The sequence below is a fragment of the Hirundo rustica genome, chromosome 15 (genome assembly GCF_015227805.2).
Source record: "Hirundo rustica isolate bHirRus1 chromosome 15, bHirRus1.pri.v3, whole genome shotgun sequence".
In the NCBI taxonomy this organism is placed as follows: domain Eukaryota; kingdom Metazoa; phylum Chordata; class Aves; order Passeriformes; family Hirundinidae; genus Hirundo; species Hirundo rustica.
The window spans coordinates 2,087,136-2,102,586 of record NC_053464.1 but is presented as its reverse complement, the minus strand read 5'-3'; the positions used below and the strand labels follow the sequence as shown (position 1 = coordinate 2,102,586).

The 15,451-nt window shown below is 46.0% G+C and overlaps 1 protein-coding gene across 2 annotated transcripts in view; it reads right to left on the bottom strand.

Annotated features, from left to right (window-relative positions):
- CLUAP1 (clusterin associated protein 1) overlaps nucleotides 1–15,451 on the bottom strand; it is a 58,251-nt gene that overhangs the window by 28,440 nt on the left and 14,360 nt on the right. For both annotated transcript variants that reach the window (XM_040079506.1, XM_040079507.2), the window contains exons 6-8: nucleotides 12,377–12,460; nucleotides 10,651–10,784; nucleotides 9,113–9,254 (exon numbers count right to left, since the gene is read on the bottom strand). In XM_040079506.1, coding sequence (XP_039935440.1) covers nucleotides 9,113–9,254; nucleotides 10,651–10,784; nucleotides 12,377–12,460 — 360 coding nt within the window. The remainder of the gene's footprint in view (nucleotides 1–9,112; nucleotides 9,255–10,650; nucleotides 10,785–12,376; nucleotides 12,461–15,451) is intronic.

Below are 15,451 nucleotides of genomic sequence, written 5' to 3'. Positions count from 1 at the left end.
AGCTCAGGAGGGTTGTGCACACACTCAGGGTTTGTGTGACCGTGGCAGGGCACAGCTCAGGAGGGTTGTACACTCAGGGTTTGTGTGACCATGGCAAGGCACAGCTCAGGAGGGTTGTGCACACACTCAGGGTTTGTGTGACCGTGGCAGGGCACAGCTCAGGAGGGTTGTACACTCAGGGTTTGTGTGACCATGGCAAGGCACAGCTCAGGAGGGTTGTGCACACGCAGGAGACACAAGGATTGGGAAGGCACTGGCAGAGGCTGCATGAGACCAGTGCAGGGCACAGGCTGTTAAATCACCTGCCAGCACTGCGAGAAATCTAAATGGAACTAAGGAAAGAAGGTACAAAAGAGATCCAGACTAACATTTTCTGCCCAGAATTTTCCTGGCAAGATCTTTTCATACAAGAAGCTTCAAGTCAGCAACAACACAGACAAATTCACTACTACCTGAAATAACGTGACAGAGGATGGACTTTATCCTGTGGATCAGATGTGTTCTGTATTCAGCATTACATACAATGCAAATTTCCCCTAACGACAACTCTCCATTTTTCTTTTTCCTTTTGTGGAAGGGATGAATTCTAATGACTCAATAACAGCTCATTGAACATTCCCTTCACGGATTGCATCTTTATTGTAGCGAGCTTACAAGTGATACTGTTTGGATATGTAATCTATTTGAATTAATGTGCAATTCTGGGGTCAGTTTGCAGTGCCTGAAGAAATCATGGTCCAAATTAACACTGATTGGAAGTCAGGAGGCACAGCAGTGTCTTGTTCAGCACCACCGAGCAGTCACTGCCTCCTCCCTGCCAGACTCCAGCTCTGAATTATCCTCTGCCTGTGGCACAAAGCTCAGGTGTTCCAAGGGGGTCAGGATTACTCAGGCTTCTCAAGGAGAGTGTTTACCATATTAAAGGGCAGCTGTTCTTGCTGAACTTGAGGGTTCCAGGAACTGATAATGGACTCTGCTGCCTTCTATCTGGAGATCAATTAGCTCAATACAGCCCCCATTTCTCACAGCAAGAGCCTCTTCAACACGGGGCTGATGCACAGTTCAGTTTATTCCTAATCTCCAAGTGAAGTGGCAGCGCCACCAAGGCTCTCTCTAACTCTTGTCAGAGCCCAGGCACAGGAATCCCAGACCTTTTTTTTACCATTTCTCCGACCTGAAAACATTTGCACTCCTAATTCCTGCTCCCCAGGACAATGCTCTGCCTACTCCTGAGATGACTGGAATAAAACTGTTTTCAAACATCTCCTTGTGGTGGGTTGGAGAAGAAGGAAGGGCAGGTGAGTAACGATGCAGACAAACCTCTTTAGCAAGGGGTTGACAAGCACTGCCTCTAGGACTGCTCATGCATCGGGCTGGGATTCTTTAACACAAAAGAGCAGGTAAATAATTTCTGGGCAACCAGCAATGGACAACACCAGCAGGTTTCACCTTCCACATCCTGCTCCTCTGGTTTCCATAGCTCTGCTCCTCTCCATGGAACAGCAAGGACACAGGAGAGCTCCACTCCAGTTTACTCTATGGATTAAGAAACTGGAGCTGTTGGTTTAAACACCCTGGTGGCTGAGCAGGAAGTGAGATGCAGGATGAACTCTGAAGTTTCCCAGTAGAAGATGGCCACCAGCAGGTGTTTCCAGAGAATGTGGCACTGCCAAGGGGACTCAGACCCTGCTTAACAGGGCAGGTTCCTCCTCAGTCCTCTCACAGATGGAACAAAGTCTGAGGAGGAGACTCAGGCTCACAGCTTTCCAGGTCAGCAAATTTAAATAAAAACAGGAGAGTCTCACAATGTAGAGTCCTACCATGGAGATTTCCATTGATTTTGGAACTCCATCACGCTCAAGGTTAAGTCCAAATGGGAACTGAACTGGATTTCCAGCAAAATAAATATGACCCCAGCCCCCAGGCAGAAAGGTGTGCAGGTTGCCCTGAGATTTCTTGCATTTCCTTGGTACTGATGTTTGACCCTGCTGCAAAGCTGCTGAAATGCAGAGTTGGGCTCATGGGTTATCCCAACATCAGAATCCTCTCCAAAGGATCCCGGAGCTCTGGGAGGAGGAGGCAGGGACTGCACAGGGCAGTGACTGCCCCTGCCAGCCCATGCCAAGGCCTCTGCCAGGGTATTTATCTCAGAGGGACACCTTTCACACCTGTACAGTGTTCCACTTTCACATCTCACACAACTCAACTAGGAATTGCTCTCAGGTAGCCAGAAAACAGAGAATTGTTTTCCTATTTAAAGACTCAGACCTCACTGTTTTGCACCTGATGAGATTATGCATGTTTATGCAAATCAAAATGCCACTTTCACAGCTCCTTCTCCCCACTAAGTACCTGCAACAGAGCATAAACCTCAATTTCCTATACATCATTTTAACACTACCTGCTTATGTAATTTAGTGCAGCACGCCAAACATCAGTCCCAAATTAAGAGTTATTTTAGCTTTTTCTTTCAGTCCCCCGTTTAAATGTTTCTCAATGATTTAACTGTTGATCTCTGGGGAAAAACAGAAATTGATCTTCTTGATCAGTGTTGTTTCAAGTAATCTGAGTGTCTCCTCTTCTGAGTGAATTTCAAGTGATTCCTGTTACATATTTCTGACATCTAAAGTCTTTGTGAATATTCAGAAGGATAATTCAGGGAAGGCAGGAAGACCATAATATGAACCACACACTTGTTCATCTTCTTCCCAAAAGAAGCTGGATAAAGAGGAGATGCAAAACCTACAAGGCAGCACTTTGGAATGCCCTAGAGATTGTTCTCATGCATTGCTTCTTCTCCACAGGACTCACTGCACAAGAAATTCAGTGAGACAAGTTAAGAACTGAATTTATTCGAGATAGGATAGTTCTGATTTCTCTTTGTGACAGCCATCCGTGGATTTCCGAGCCATGCTGTCAGTGAGAGCTCTTACATCTCACCCTTCACAGAAACACCTGCTGCCATGACAAACTCACCCTGGCTGCAAAACTCACCAGCTCCTCTCTGTGTTCCTTCCCCAAGTGCAGAGTATTTAATTTATAAAAGAAATAAAAGAAATAGCCCACATTTACAACAGCAGCAAGAAAGAATCAGCAACCTTTACAGGGGGTTCATATCCAACCACAGCACCAAGCCCTGAGGCACAAGGAACCTCTTTACCCTTCAGGGGCTACTGCAGGCAGAATATGTATTTTTGCACTGCTCAGAAAAGCCTGGAAGTGATTTGGGATTCAATAATTTCTCTTTTGATCTCTAGCTCGGTGAGAAAATGAGCTCTAGAGTGTGTGAGACATGAAGAACTTGAAGCTGTGAGTTAAACGGCCCCAAATCTGGGATCCTAAGGCAAGTTTGTCACCCACCTGGCACATCAGATATCCAGATAATCCCTATGAAAGCACGGATCTTTGAGCACTGAGTTGATCTGACTGAGGTCAATTGAACTGATCTCAACTGTTTGCATTTCCCAGAAAGTTCTCCCACAGCTTTAATGGGAGAGAGTGTCAACAGAGCCCCAGGAGCAGGCAGGCATGACCTGCCTCAGGGCAGTTGCCATGGTACTGGCAGGGGAGTGCCGAATTTTATTTCAGTGCAATGAATGCACACAGAACCTTTTCATCTTCCCTAATGCACTCTCCACACGCCCTCCCACCTTCTATCTCCAGCTTCTCCTTTCTGTGATCATCATTTCTCAGCCAATAATTTCTTTTTGATTTTCTCCTACGCTCCACTGCCCCTTCTCTTTCTGTGCATTCCCTTCTCTCTGCTCTAATTTTTTCCACGTCTCCCCACTGGTTTCTGTGTCTCAATGCACCAATACTGTCACCCTTGTACACTGAACTAAAGACCAAAATAGAAGCAACCAACAATTCAGCAGCCTGTCCTTACTTTTACATTTGATATTCCACAAAATTCAGCAATGCTGGACCAGGAATGCTCTCCTGGCACCTGTAAAATGTTTAAAGCAGTCATCATTCAAATGCACATTAGTTAGAAGATTAAAGACTCTAACCAGCTGCTTTTCATGTTAACCTTGTGCTGGCTATTGCAGCAAACAGCTGCCAGAGTGGGAATGCTGAATTTAGTACTTAAGAGGGAGAGTTCAGTGCAAAAAGCACAGGAGCAAGGGGTACCTTAGAGTGGAGCAGAACTCAGATATCCCTGTTTATTCTTATGTGCATATTCAGAAGCTCTGATAAAAAAGAGTTTAATGAAAAAGAGATTTTATTTGGGGAGATTGGGTTGCGAAGTCACAACACAGTCTGTTCATTTGGAATTGCATGATTAATCATGAAGGACTGTTCACTGATAATCCAGAGAATCAATCACAGAATGGTTTTGCTTGGAAGGGACCTCAAATCTCACCCCATTCCAGCCCCTGCCATGTGCAGGGACACTTTCCACTGTCCCAGGCTGCTCCAAGCCCCAATGTCCAGCCTGGCCTTGGACACTGCCAGGGATCCAGGGGCAGCCACAGCTGCTCTGGGCACCCTGTGCCAGGGCCTGCCCACCCTGCCAGGGAAGGATTTCTTCTCAATATCCAACCTAAACCTCTCCTCCTTCCGTTTAAAGCCATTCTCCCTTGTTTTATCACTACATGCCCTTGTTGGAAACTCCATAATGATGAAAAGAAAAGCAGTTTAAGTAATGCCAAACCAAAGATAAAAGACTGAGTGGCTAAGAACATCCTCATCCCCACGTCCACCACTCCATAGCATTCCTCAGCTGAGATTACACACTAACAGCAGAAAAACAGTCTGAAAATACCTTAGGAGAAAGCAGCTGAAGAGGAAAGTACTTCTGGGGTGTCCTCTGAGAAGCACAAGAAAGAATAAGCACATTCTCTCCGGGGAAAAGGCAAATGCTGAAGGAAACTGCCAAGTTATTCTGGCATTACATAAGCTAATTCCAAACCCACCTTTTTGAACTGTATTAGTCTGTGTTGCCCTTTAAAAGAGGGGCATTCATTTATAATCCAGAGAGAATTTCAACCCCCAAATCTGAAAAACCCCTGAAAATTGGATTTTTCAGAACAGCCAAAGTTCTAATAGCTTCTGCATCTAAACCACTGCAACTATTCCATCTTAGAAACAGGGTAAAAATGAATTAACTGTGCTGAATCTTTTTACAAAGCAGAAAAATAAGAGCCAATCTTTGAGGAGACGTGGCTCATAAATCCCTGCCTTGGCACAGAACTGCAGGAAGATGGATTAATTCCATGAACAGCACAAAGGAACAGAAGGATAATAAAAGCGGTAAAGAAGGCGAAGGAAACTGCAAAGACAAAAGGCCCTTGTCTAAATTCCTCGGATCCACGAGTAAGTAGTGCGTGACAGTTGTCAATAAGCGTGAGAAACCCACTCCAAAGACAAGTCATGTGTGGACTTCTGCCTTCTCCAGGTGATAACGGCCAAATCATTTTGTATTCTTCATATATTTCAATGGGCTCTCACATCAGACAGGCGCTCAGCAGCAGATACTTCATCCCCAATGAACTGTTGGGCTCAGACTCAACAGAACTTTTAACAGAGATTTCTCAGCCCAGTGCCTGGCAGGAGCCTCCCACTGATCCCACTCCAACCACTGCTCCCTGTGACTGACACAGGCAGGAAAAGGATCAGGAGGCTCAGGACAACACCAGGAGCCACACGGGGCTGGACACCCACAGCATGGAAAAACCACCTTAAAAATGTACACAACCACCCGCTCTGGAAGGCTGGAGTGCCTCAGCTGCTTAGTGGAACTTAATTAAAATCTTTAAATCATGTTCCTAATTAGGAGCTGCACTCAGGCCCAGGTCGGTGGCTGTGGACACCCAACCACTCTTGAGTCCAACTGCAGCACAGATCTGGCTCATTATTCAGCAACAGAATGAGGCTCTCAATCAGAACAAAAACTCCTAAAAACATGGACTAAGTCAAGGAGAGAGGCCCAGGAACCAGAGCTCAGAACAGCACAGGGAGTGCTGGATTAATCTAATTACACTCCTGATGCTTTTTGCTGGCAAGTTCTTTAGCAAATACACAGCAACGATAAAAGAATTGCCTCATGCTGCTACTGCAGAAGTTAATTAAGATTTGTTTGGTGGAACAAAAGACAAATCAGGGTTGGGGAAAAAAATCAACATAATTTTTAGTGTTTCTGACAGCTGGAATGAGTGTGTTTTAAAATAGATTAAATGTAATTATCCTTGTTATTTTTTCTTCAGTTGATGCTGAAAATGACACAAGATTATAAACTGTAGGACAACATGCAAAGCATTGTTTTGGAGCAAATTGTTCTCTTTTTTTTAAAGCATGTAATAACCCACAGTTTTGTTTCACCATAAAGTAGCCCAAGTGTGGAAGCACCACCTGAAAAGCAGATCAAGACTGAAAGAAGTGACAGACACATCCTTATGTTCCAGGCTGGCCAGAGAACAATCCATAATGGATTAAACAGTGCATCCCCTCACTGGTTTGGAAGTAGGAGGGCACCAGCAAGTCTCTTGGTTTAGCTGGGACTCAGGTTAGAATCATGGAATGATTTGGGTTGGAAGGGACCTTTAAAGCTTGTCTCATCCCACCCCTGCCATGGGCTGGGACACCTTCCACCATCCCACGCTGCTCCAAGCCCCAGTGCCCAGCCTGGCCTTGGACACTGCCAGGGATCCAGGGGCAGCCACAGCTGCTCTGGGCACCCTGTGCCAGGCCCTGCCCACCCTCCCAGGGAACAATTCCTGCCCAATCTCCCATCCAGCCCTGCCCTCTGGCAGTGGAAGCCATTCCCTGTGTCCTGTCCCTCCATCCCTTGTCCCCAGCCCCTCTCCAGCTCTCCTGGAGCCCCTTTAGGCACTGGAGGCTGCTCTAAAGTTTCTCCAGAGCTTTCTCCAGATGAAATTCTTCACCCTCTTTCAGTCCCCAAGTCCTGGAGTTTGATTTTGAGGACTGACATCTCATAATGACTTCAAATCCCAGTTTGGACTCCAGCACTTCCGAATATTTGGCTCAAACAGAGACACACAGTCTCTTTCCTCTTCTACCAAAGCAACAGCTTCTGCAGCTGCCTCATGGCTGCCTGAGTCACTGTACTCCTGCCACAAAGAGATGGTCAGAGTCTCATCCTTTATATGTTCCAAGTATTTTTAGGTACAACTGATAGAAATGTGCAAAGCAAACCAGCATCTTTTTGTCACCGGTTTTTATACTCTTTAATTCTGCATTAGGCTGAAGCATTGTTCCCTGCTTATCCTAGGAAATCACAAGCCAAACCATATGGGTAGGGTCCCAGGAGTCTCACAGAAAGAAGGAGAAAAAAGAAAAATAAAGTGTGCTCTCCATATTCTAATCACGGCACAGCCGTGAATGACAAAGGCTTTTTCTTTGTCTTATTATCTTTTAACAAAAATCCCCTGAAGAGCTGAGCACCGACTCATTAACAAAGTTCTGCACTTGAATTCATGAACAGCTTCAGGTAGCTCAGTTTAAAGCATTTCTCCTTTGGCTGTGAAGTCTCAGCAGCATTTGAACAGAAGGGATAAAACAGATTTTAGTCTTCCCTTCAAGATTATGATTTAATTGAAGACTTTTCTTGAGCACGGGGCAAGGATATGGTGAAGAACTGGAACAGAGAGCTAGAACTGACTTCAAATGTAAGGTGAAAAAACATCTACAGAGACAATGCTTGTGAAAAGAGGGGCTTGATGGGAAACTGCTTCACAGGGATGAACAAGCTGCCACATCAGCTTTGAAAAGATATTTTATCCTTCAATCAAATAATGCAGCAAAATATTTAAAACTTCTCAACAGCGTGGCGTTCCCTGTGTCCAAAAGGTGGTGGTGGAATGAGGAAGCAGTGATTAACAATGTGCTAATTTGCTGCACTGATGAGGCCACAGCTCCAGTGCTGTGTCCAGGTGTGGGCCCCTCACAACAGAATGGACATTGAGGGGCTGGAGTGGGTCCAGGGCAGGGAACTGGGGAAGGGTCTGGAGCACAAGGAGAAGAGTCTGGAGAATTCCTGAGGGAGCTGGGAAAGGGGCTCAGCCTGGAGAAAAGGAGGCTCAGGGGGCCCTTGTGGCTCTGCACAGCTCCCTGACAGGAGGGGACAGCCGGGGGGGGTCGGGCTCTGCTCCCAGGGAACAGGGACAGGAGGAGAGGGAATGGCCCCAAGTCGTGCCAGGGGACGTCCAGGTTGGACATCAGAGGAATTTCCTCATGGAAAGGGTTTTTAAACACTGGCAGAGGCTGCCCAGGGAGGTTTGGAGTCCCCATTCCTGGAGGTGTCCAAGGAGAGCCTGGACATGGCACTCAGGGCTCTGGGCTGGTGACAAGGTGGGGATGGGTCCAGGTGGGACTCAACAGTCTCACAGGTGTTTTCCAACCCCATGGATGCTGTGATTCTGTAATTCCAGCTGCAGCACACCCAGCAGCACTAAGATCCCAGGGGAGAGGATTCACTCAAACATGTTTTCAATGAAGAACAGAAGACAGTGAGAAAGATGACAATAAATAAGAAGTTTCTGGAAGCTGAAGAAAAGGCTGGCTGAAAGCACTGCAGTCCAGTAAACACCCAAAGAAAATCTGGAGCAAAACAGGATACAGATGCAGATTATCCACGAGGAGAATCACACTGAACTGACACAACTCAGCAAGTTCAAGAGAAGGCAGAATTGTGCTAAACAAAACTGAAGTGTATGAGGAGGAAGATCCCAGCACATCTGATCTCCTCACTGACGGTCTTGGCTGTTTCCATTGATACTTTGAGGAGACTGAAGAGCCTTGTGCTGAGAAACCCTTATACAACTGACAACAAAAGTAAGCACATCCATTGTATGCAGCAAAAGGGAGATCAGGAATTCTGAAAACATTCTTCCTGAACAAAACCCAGCAGCTGAAAATGAGTCAGGGGTGCAGAGACTGGCAAGAGCCATCACTACACTGGTTTAACTTCATTAACTGAGGAAATGTTGTGCTTGGCCAGGAGCAACCACAGCCACTGGGCTGTCCCTCACCTGCCAGTCACTCCATCAACTCCTGACGTGCTGCTTTGGAAAAGGGGATTAAAACATCTGCTGTTGTAAGGCCAAGATGTGCAGGCTGGACAGTCCTGCTGAGCATTTCCAAACTGCCCTACCTCAAACATCTCCTGCTCTGTCCGTCGCTGATCATCCAGGAGCTGCTCCAGGTAGGTCAGATTTCGGAACTTTTCTAGGTAAGTACTGTACTGCTTCTCCAGCTGCTTCTCAATCTTCTCGTACTCATCCATGAAAGCAGGACTGGGGAGAGCAAGCACAGAGACCTCAGTGAAATCTGCCCAGACAGTGGCTGCCTCATCCCTGCAAGTGCTCAAGGCCAGGTTTTATGGGGCTTGCAGCAACCTGGACAGTGGAAGATGTCCCATGGCAGGGCCTTGGAATGAGATGAGCGCTAAGGTCTCTTCCAACCCAAGCCATTCTGTGATTCTAGGAGTCACAATTATTTATAAATAAATATTTATAAGTCACAATATTTACAATTATTGCTCTGTATATACAGAATTCAGAAATGCAATTTTGGTTTTTCAGCGGCCCTTCCATGTCTGCTAAAACAAAAAACCTCTTGTTTTTAAGGTTTCACGCTGCTTCAGAGAATAAAAGCTCAAGACAAAGTTCCTCACTAAACAATCCTGGGAATTACATAAAGCAAAGAGAAGGTTTTTGTGCACAACTCCCTTCTCCTTTCACACAGGCACAAAGGCAGCATTTTGGCCCCCATGGAAGGTAATGTTAGATTAATTCTCCTGCTGTTCCAGAACTGCACAAAGTTTGTGTGTAGCATGGCTGAAAAACCAGCTGCTTTGCTGGGGACTTACTTGCTACAAAAGTGTTCTGAGCCATTACAGGTTTAATTAGTACGATGAAGTGATGATGTCAGTACACCTGAGAGCTGACTGATGCACCCCAAAAACGACTGCTGCTGCTCAGAGCTTCACACCCACCCAATCCACTTCCTGCAGAGTGCTGCTGAGAAAAAGGGGATGTGAATCCAGGTCATTCCTTCCACCACTCCCTTGTCTAATATTTCCTCTTTTTTCTTTAATATTAAGTCAGATTGCAGATTGCATAAACCTGCAGGTTAATTAAGGGCCAGAAATCAACCCAAACTGTAAACCTGAACACTGTGAGATCTCCAGTATCCAAAGGAGCTTACAAGGAAGGAGCGGGACTCATTATTGGGAATTGCAATTATAGGACAAGGAGCAATGGGTTCAAATTGTAGAAGAGATTTAGATGGGATATTGGGAAGGAATTGTTCCCTGGGAGGGTGGGCAGGCCCTGGCACAGGGTGCCCAGAGCAGCTGTGGCTGCCCCTGGATCCCTGGAAGTGTCCAAGGCTGGGTTGGAAGGGGCTTGGAGCAGCCTGGGATGGTGGAAGGTGTCCCTGCCATGGCAGGGGTGGCACTGGATGGGCTCTAAGGTCCCTTCCCACCCAAACCAGTCTGGGACTCTGTGATTCTACTGGCAGACTGTACCAATGCCCAAAGGATCTGATCCTAACAATGGCTGCAGAATGAATTCTTTTAATTGGTGGTGAACACCAGAAGCCTCTGGGAGGAGAGGGACTGTTTGCACCAGTTCCATCCTTTATGTTCACACTCCTTGCTGCAGTAGATAATCAGTTCATGATCTTTACCGAACACTCTGCAGAGTCTGCAGCCTCTTCTGGCTTCTTTCCAGTTCCAATTTTCGTTTTTCAATCTTGGCTTCCAAACTGGCTTCATCCAAAGCCACATTATTCAACATGTCTTTAGTCTTTTGGACTTCTTCCTGAAAGAGAAGGCTGGTGAACCATGGCTGGCACTGGGATAATTAAATTTATCTTTCCGGTGCTGAACATTGTTCTGGATAATCTCATCTATGTTTACTCAAGTAGGCAATGGAAATTCAAAAGTTCTTTGTGGCCAGGATAATGAACTAACTGGACATTTACAAATGTAAAATACCTGATTTTTTTGCCAACATTCTTAAAGAAGGAAAAACCTCACAGCTGTAACTTTAGTTTTTCTTCTCACTGAAGAAGCAGTAGAAGGCATGAAGAAGCCTATCTTTTGGCATCATTAAGGTCTTTCTGGATTTTATCTTAATGGAATCATTCAGGTCATTTCCAACCTTAATGATTCTGTCTAAATAAACAGATAAGATGTGCATTTGTTTCTTGGTACTATTTTAGGGAATTTTAAGTTTCCATTCTCTTCAAGATAGAAGTTTTATAAAGATCTTCCTATGTCTGAATATCTTCATCCTTTCCAAAGTTTTGCTTTATCCATTTTTTTCAAAATCTGGGAAGCATCTTGCACATTTCAACATGTGCTAGAAGAACCAGGAGGGGAAGGAAATGGGAATATTCGAACTGATTCAAATGAGCTGAGTACATCCAGTGTGCTCAGGCTCAAGAATCCATGAGCATCTTTTGAAGGAGAAAGGGAGAGGGAGGATTCCACAGCTGGAATTGCAGCAGTGAGTGTTGGTGCTGCTCAGCCCCAACAGGTCATTCATTCCATGAACTGGGCCAGGATTAAGGAGCTGTGTGTGCCACTGCTGTTTGCCAGGAATCCAGTCCCTCTCTCCTGCAGCTCTCAGTTCATCAGTTCTACAGCTGGAGTAAGAAATGCACATTAACATTTAGTATTCACAGAGGCTGTGAGCAGGAGCAAAACAGAAGGGAAGATTGCCTGGAATCTCCCCTGAATATCAATTGGCTGTTTAAACCTGGAATTCCACTCCTGTAATTAAACACTTGGACTGGATACAGCTTGCAGTGAAATAACTGCTAGGGATCGCTGGGAGTTTATTAACCTCCCTCCTCACACAGTGCAGCTGAAGGTTCAGAAAGGCAGGAAGGCTGGCACTGCAGCAAGGACAGTGCTGGCAAGTGCAGGACAGACAGAAAGTCCTTCACACCAAGCACCCCAGGGATGCCCTGGCAGGATCCTCACTAGCACGGGAACAGCTCTCCTCACTCACCCCTTGGCCAGCTCAGCTGTCCTGCTCCAGAGCCCAGCTTCCCAACTCCAGAGGCACCAGCACTTTTGGAGCTACCCAGGTCACTCCTGGCAGCCCTGACTCTGCAGAGGTCACTGGGCTCAGACAAGGTAGAGGGTGTAGATTTCTGCGCTGATTTGGGTAATTTTTATCCCTCCTATAGAGCTTTTGGGGTGAAGCACCTAACAGAGGCAGGGAATATGACTACAATCTGTTTTGCCTCATGAGAGGGGCTAAGAGCAGCTCTTAGATGCACCAACTGCAGCTGCAGGTGATGGTTTTGGCACTCTTTACCCCAGGCTGTTGATAAAAAGCTAATTTCTTCTTGCAGGAGAAAAATCATAATTTTACAATCAAATAAACAATGTTTTGCTTACCAGAACGCTGCTAATGGCAATTTTCATCACCTTCTCAGCCTCATTTATCTCCAAAGGTCTGGCAATAGATTCTGTCCTTGCTTCCTACGAAGTAAAATGAACCAATATATTTAAACATTACACAAAGGAACTAATTTATGCAGAACTGCAGGTGATCAAGCAACAATGATAGGATCATCTGCATAATAAATGGGGTAGGATTTAGTGTTTATTCACCAAGGCTGAGATGATTTAGAGACCAAGAGATGATGAAATAGCTGAGTTGAGATTAGCAGGAGGGAGCAATCAAGGCATCTTTTCCAAGTGAGGTGAGTGCTGTGTCTGACTGCAGGTATTCTTGAAGGCAGATTTCTGGCAACTGCTCTGATTTTACACGTGGAGCAGGGCACGGAAGATTCCATCACCTGCACAACGCAACCCATGAAAACACCAGTGGCAGGTAGAGGAGCACAGTGTCCCAAAAGTGTGGAGCCACAAAGCCACCAAACTGTGCCAGGTAGGTGGGCACTGAGCACTGACCCTGCCAGAGCTCCAGGAGCCTTTGGACAATGCTTTGGACAATTGTGGGGTGTTCCTGTGTAGAAATATGCCTCTTCCTGCTGCTGAGGACTCCAGGACGGTGTAGATGAATGTAGACGAGAGATCTCTGAAGTTGGGTTTTAGAAGAAGGGGTTTATTGTATAAGATGGGAGGCCTTGCTCAGAGCCGCCAGGCGCAGCTGAAGCATGGCCTTGGAAGGTGGGGGTAGTGAGAGATAAGGAAATTCCAAGAGCAAGATGCAAGAGGTAAACAAAGAGATAAGAGGAGAGAAGAGACAGAAGAAACAGAGAAGAGGCAGAAGCAGAGAAGAGAGAGGCCCACTCTCGCAGCCCCCTGATAAGGGGTCTCGAGGTGGGCTGTAACAGGGTTGTGCCAATGGGGTTACAGATACTTGATACTCCAGGGGGGTGTTACAAGTGTGGGATAAATCATACATTGGGGGTTGTTTTCCTAGGCATCCAGCAGCTAGGACATCTCAAACATCAAAACTTACTTTCAATTCTATCTCAGTTACACGTTTCACATTCTCAGAATCTAAGCAATCATATTTATAGGGCTTTCTGGCTTCATCCTTCCCAACATTCCTGTACTGAATGATCCCTGTGGGTCCTTCCCACCCAGCATATTCCATGTGCCTCCCATGCCCATGTGAAAATCGCAGGCTGCAGATCTCTGGCATTTCTGCCTCTGATAACTGAGTGAGTCAGACTCCTCAAAAACCTCACAGTGATCCTTGTTTAGATCCCAAAGGATTTTAAAAAACCTCCCCTCTCAGCAGTTTTGGGGACACCTGGGCTTGGGTGTGCACTTTTCTAATTGATGCCTTAAACACTGACCTGGTCATTACATAAAAACTTTGGATTACTTGCTCGGCACTGGAAAGGAAGAGAGGGAATTTTGCAGCTCATGTCCCTGAAACAATCTTACATTAGCAAAACACTTGGTAACAGGTGGATAAAGATGGAGAAAGTATCTCTCTAGAAAATATCTCATTAAGAACCTAAAACTGCTTCGTACACTTTGCCACAGGCTGTACACAGCCCACTAGAGGATGAATTCTGGAAGCAGATCCAATAACTTTGCTAAGATGCCATGCCAGACTCTCCAGACTACACAGCTCAGCTCCAGCAGAGCCTGCTCCCTTCCCACCAACTCCAGTCCAGGGAATTATAGGGTGAACCCAACCTGGGAGCTCATTCAGCAAAAAAATAAAAGCAGCTTTCTGTACTGAGCTTATTCCTCTGCTGGATCAGGTCTCTGAGCAATCCCACCACATGCTGCACAAAAGCTCACTTTCCTGGCTTGAGAAAAGAAAGAGAACAAACATTCTGTTGGGCAGAGTGACAGGAGTTATATCTGTTGGTGGCAGTGACTGCTCACACTGCCTGAAGTGCTTGTGAACACCTCTCTGTCCACAGAGAAAAACAAACTGCAAAACAGAAAGCTCATTTGGGCAAAAATAAGATACAAAACGTCTGTGCAATGCAAATTCCCAAATAATCCCATGGGGAGATGTTTTTGGAGGAGGGTGGAGAAGAATAACGTAGCTCAGTTGTTATTCTGGGAACATTTAGCATTTCAGAAGCTCAGCAAAATCGCTGTTTACTTGTGAGGCCCTTGCCAGGCCCAGCCTGGTGCAGACACTGCCCTGCCAACCGCACTGGGCTCAGAGGGTGTGAGCCACAGAGCCAACACACTTCAAACAAAGCAGCAGAGGAACGGGAATGATTGTCCTTTCCGCTTGCAAAGAGGTCAGAGGAGCAGCGAGGACTGTAGTCTGTAATCATGAACAGCTCCCTCACCAACTCCCCTCCAGCAGCCTGGTGGAACACCCCAGAACATGCACAGGGCACTGCAGTGGGGCAGGGCAGGGCAGGGAGCTGATGGGTTGGGAGAAACTTCTGAGGCTCTGCCCTTTTAGGTGGAATTAATGCAAGTTTAATGTTTTTTTCTTCTTCCGTCTTCCCTCTAACAGCCCTGAAGTTTCATGTACACCACACAGCCTTCCACAGAAATCCACGTCGTTTTCTACAACAAGGTTCGGTCCTACAGCCACACCTGCCTGGAAAAATCTGTCAGGGAAATGCAGAGCAGTGGAAAGGCTGGAATTTGTGTTTTCAGACTGTGGAATCAGGGTTAGACTGGAAAAGGAGAAGGTCAGGGCAATTAACCCCTCACACCCCAAGAGATGGAGAGGAGAATCCTCTGTACACACAGCTCATCCCTAAAACTCTGCCTTGGAATAACTTCACTGTTCCAACAGTGCCCCATACCTAACTTTGACTCTATGCAGTAACAAGTCTAAGCAGAAAAGATATTAAATACTATGGAAAAATAACAATATACAGTGGAAATATAATGGAAACATAAATATATGGTGAGTTTATCAAAACCACTGATTTCTTTTGGGGATGTCTGTCACAGCTTCCCTGGGTAACAGTCACTGGGCCCTTTCCTGCTACACTATGAACATTCTCAGAGAGGAAAGTTTTATCTTTAATATCTCTTTTCAAGAGGACCCTTTGCAAGTGCACC